The 2822-nt window shown below is 35.6% G+C and overlaps 1 protein-coding gene and 1 long non-coding RNA gene across 2 annotated transcripts in view; one reads left to right on the top strand and one right to left on the bottom strand.

Moving 5' to 3' along the window:
- The window catches only part of LOC110265608, a 4187-nt gene extending 1811 nt beyond the window's left edge, over nucleotides 1-2376 (top strand). Inside the window, exons 2-3 of the long non-coding RNA XR_002351772.1 lie at nucleotides 1113-1117; nucleotides 2011-2376. This is a non-coding gene — a long non-coding RNA (uncharacterized LOC110265608). The remainder of the gene's footprint in view (nucleotides 1-1112; nucleotides 1118-2010) is intronic.
- The window catches only part of LOC107613931 (protein UPSTREAM OF FLC), a 4514-nt gene continuing 2637 nt past the window's right edge, over nucleotides 946-2822 (bottom strand). Inside the window, exons 5-6 of the mRNA XM_016316132.2 lie at nucleotides 2383-2822; nucleotides 946-1240 (exon numbers count right to left, since the gene is read on the bottom strand). The exon at nucleotides 2383-2822 is cut by the window's right edge and continues 40 nt beyond it. Of these exons, the coding sequence (XP_016171618.1) occupies nucleotides 946-1240; nucleotides 2383-2822 (735 nt within the window). The remainder of the gene's footprint in view (nucleotides 1241-2382) is intronic.

The following is a 2822-nucleotide window of genomic DNA, read 5'->3' as shown; positions in this document are numbered from 1 at the left end:
AATGCCAAGGAAAAATGAAATAGAATACGACCCTACTACTGTTTTTGACAGAAACAAGTGCATGGTTGCAAAAGAGATAGATCTCAATATCTATATTTACAATATAAAAAACCTTGTGGAGTCAATTCATTTTTAGATAGCAGTCCCTATGAACAGGAAGGTTTAAGGACCACTGAGACAGGGACTAAACCTGCACTATTACCCAACCCCTTGCAGTGTTTCAGTCATATGTTTAATGCTTAAGGTCCAACTTCCTTGCCGTTACCCAGGCACGCCGTCATTCGCCCCGAATCATTTACTCCTTAAAATTTCATAGTGTCTCATTTGAAACATGCAGCAAAAGGCAATAATCACCCAAGTTTGAGGATGTCTTGGTTATGATTTTTGTGGTCATTGCATTAACTTATATGAAAAACCTATTAAACCCAATAACATGCCACTAAGGTCCATGCAATAAGCACAAAGATCATAACTAGGATGCTCTTAGGAACATTGGTGGGTTTTTTTTTTTTTTTTTCATTGTTGCATGTTTCTGATGTGGTAGCTTGACTAGCAGTGGCAAGTGTGGACAGAGGGGAAAAAAAAGAAAAAAAAATTCATACACTATACCACTGAGTCTTATACAATGTAACAATACTATATAATACCAGACTCTGGGTTCTTACACTATTATATGTCACAACTCACAACATGTCTTCATTTTTCAGATTTACAAATTTCATGTGTACCTACATACCTATACCTATATATATTGTATTTACTAGTGGCCTAACCTCTGAAAGAAAAGGTTTTAAGAGCTAGATGCTGTGTGGCGAGATGGTTTAGATTCGATTATAACCCGAGCTCCTGAAGCAAGCCTGTTGATTAAAATTAAACTTGTCAATCAATGATTGAAGACTATAAGCACATAGTGTGAATCATTAGTAACGAAGATAATGTCAACACTTAACTTTCTTCAATTTTGATCACCTTCTCCTCCTCAAAAGACTCTATCATCTTTGATTGCTTTTTTGCTGATGAAGGTTCGGTGATTCTTTTGCTGCTACCATAGGATGGTACTGGGGATACGCCTGAGCCATCAACTCTATCCATGGATTTTCTTGGTCCATCAGAAACTGTGTATCTCATGGATTCGCTTCGTGGCTGCTTGGTCAATGAAGCCTTAACCGACTGCAAAATGCATTTGGAATGTCCTGAGGATGATTCCTCTATGTCTTGTGATTTCAGCTCTTCACTTGACCTGCACATTTGTTCATAGGTTTCATACATATGAAAAACTGCTCAGGTTGTTAAGCCTATATGTTCCTATCAGATGTCAATCAAAATCAATTACAAAAAGAAACATTAATCCAAAAATCAAGCCACAAAAGAATTCCTAGAGTTACTACTTTTCAATTTAATTTTACCTTATCATTAAATCCTGATTTCATCCCAAACTTTGTTTCAAAAGTATAGTTATTAGACCTTATTATAAATGCCAAAACTTTATTGTGCCTTGAATCCATTTTGTGGGATTCTAGTATTTCATAGGAGACAATAAAAGAAGCTCACAAGAGAGAATTGTAATCTCCATTTGTCTGGTATTTTGCTTTTCTTTTTTATTTTGTTTTCTTTTTATTTTTCCTTAATTTGTGGATGATGCCAGGTAATGAAAGAACTAATATAGATGTTAATTCCTTAGTATGATAACTTTATAAAGCAATGAAGCCCCTATCTTTGAAGACTCCATTTACATGACCATGAGACTTGATACTATATAATATTAACTAAATGAAGATCTAACATGCGAATGCATTTGCACTTCAGTGAATATTGTTTTGACTTTTTAAAAGCAACTGGCAAAAGAAACACAAAGAAAATTAGCCGCACAAACATTTTAGAATCTGATGCCCTGAACAAATTCAGAACTGATAAAGTGATTGGAGGGCTAAAAGATGTTGAATTGACCTTTTCTTTTCTTACTATTCAATGTTAAAATGATGTTTAAATTTGAAATTTAAAGAACAAAAGCACAAGTAAAATACAGTAGTACTGCAGAATTTGATCACGATTGCATCTGCATGAATGTTGAATTGGTAATAATGAGAAGATCAGTGAACTTTTTTGTGTTTATACTTTATATAATAGTAGTGAAATATCCACTGAATAAGAAAATAATTACTATATGCCAAAAATGAGTCAAATTCCTTAGTAATAAGACCCCAGATACTCCTTATGTCATTTGCTCAGTGTTTCTCTTACAATATCACTAATGCAGTCCTTGTGAAACCAACCAAAAGGCATGTGATGCACCATCCAGTGTTGAAAATGATTTGCCAAACCATGATTCTTGCCAATGCTAATTTGTAAAGTTGCAAGAGAAGAATTGAAAGTAGAACCTACCTCTCAGCATTGTAGGAAGAAGAGCGTTTCAGAACATTAGGTCCATCTCCTTGTTCATTTGATAATTTAGAATCAACTATGCTCCCACTAAAGTACTCTTTGTCTTCCAATCTGAGACCCATAACCTTTGGATTCTCAGCTAGGCAATCGAATTCCCCCAACATGACAGAAGTCGAGAACAATGGGGAAGGGAATTTTCCATTGGAAAACTTGGCCTTATAGGAAGGAATAAGGCCAAGACTGTGGTTTTTCACCGATATTGATCCACACGAGATCAGTTGCATCAGCAGATTTGAGGCTTTCAGCCTTGTGTTGGTTGGCATTCGTCCCTCCTCATCCATGATCCTAAATCTGTTCATTTTACTCAAATCAGCTCTAATCAAGGATTCCAAAGTTTCAATCTTCCCTCCAGAAGATGAGGGACTAGAAGTCGAAGGAGG

The sequence above is a fragment of the Arachis ipaensis genome, chromosome B08 (assembly GCF_000816755.2).
Source record: "Arachis ipaensis cultivar K30076 chromosome B08, Araip1.1, whole genome shotgun sequence".
In the NCBI taxonomy this organism is placed as follows: domain Eukaryota; kingdom Viridiplantae; phylum Streptophyta; class Magnoliopsida; order Fabales; family Fabaceae; genus Arachis; species Arachis ipaensis.
This window is presented reverse-complemented; position numbering and strand designations above follow the sequence as displayed.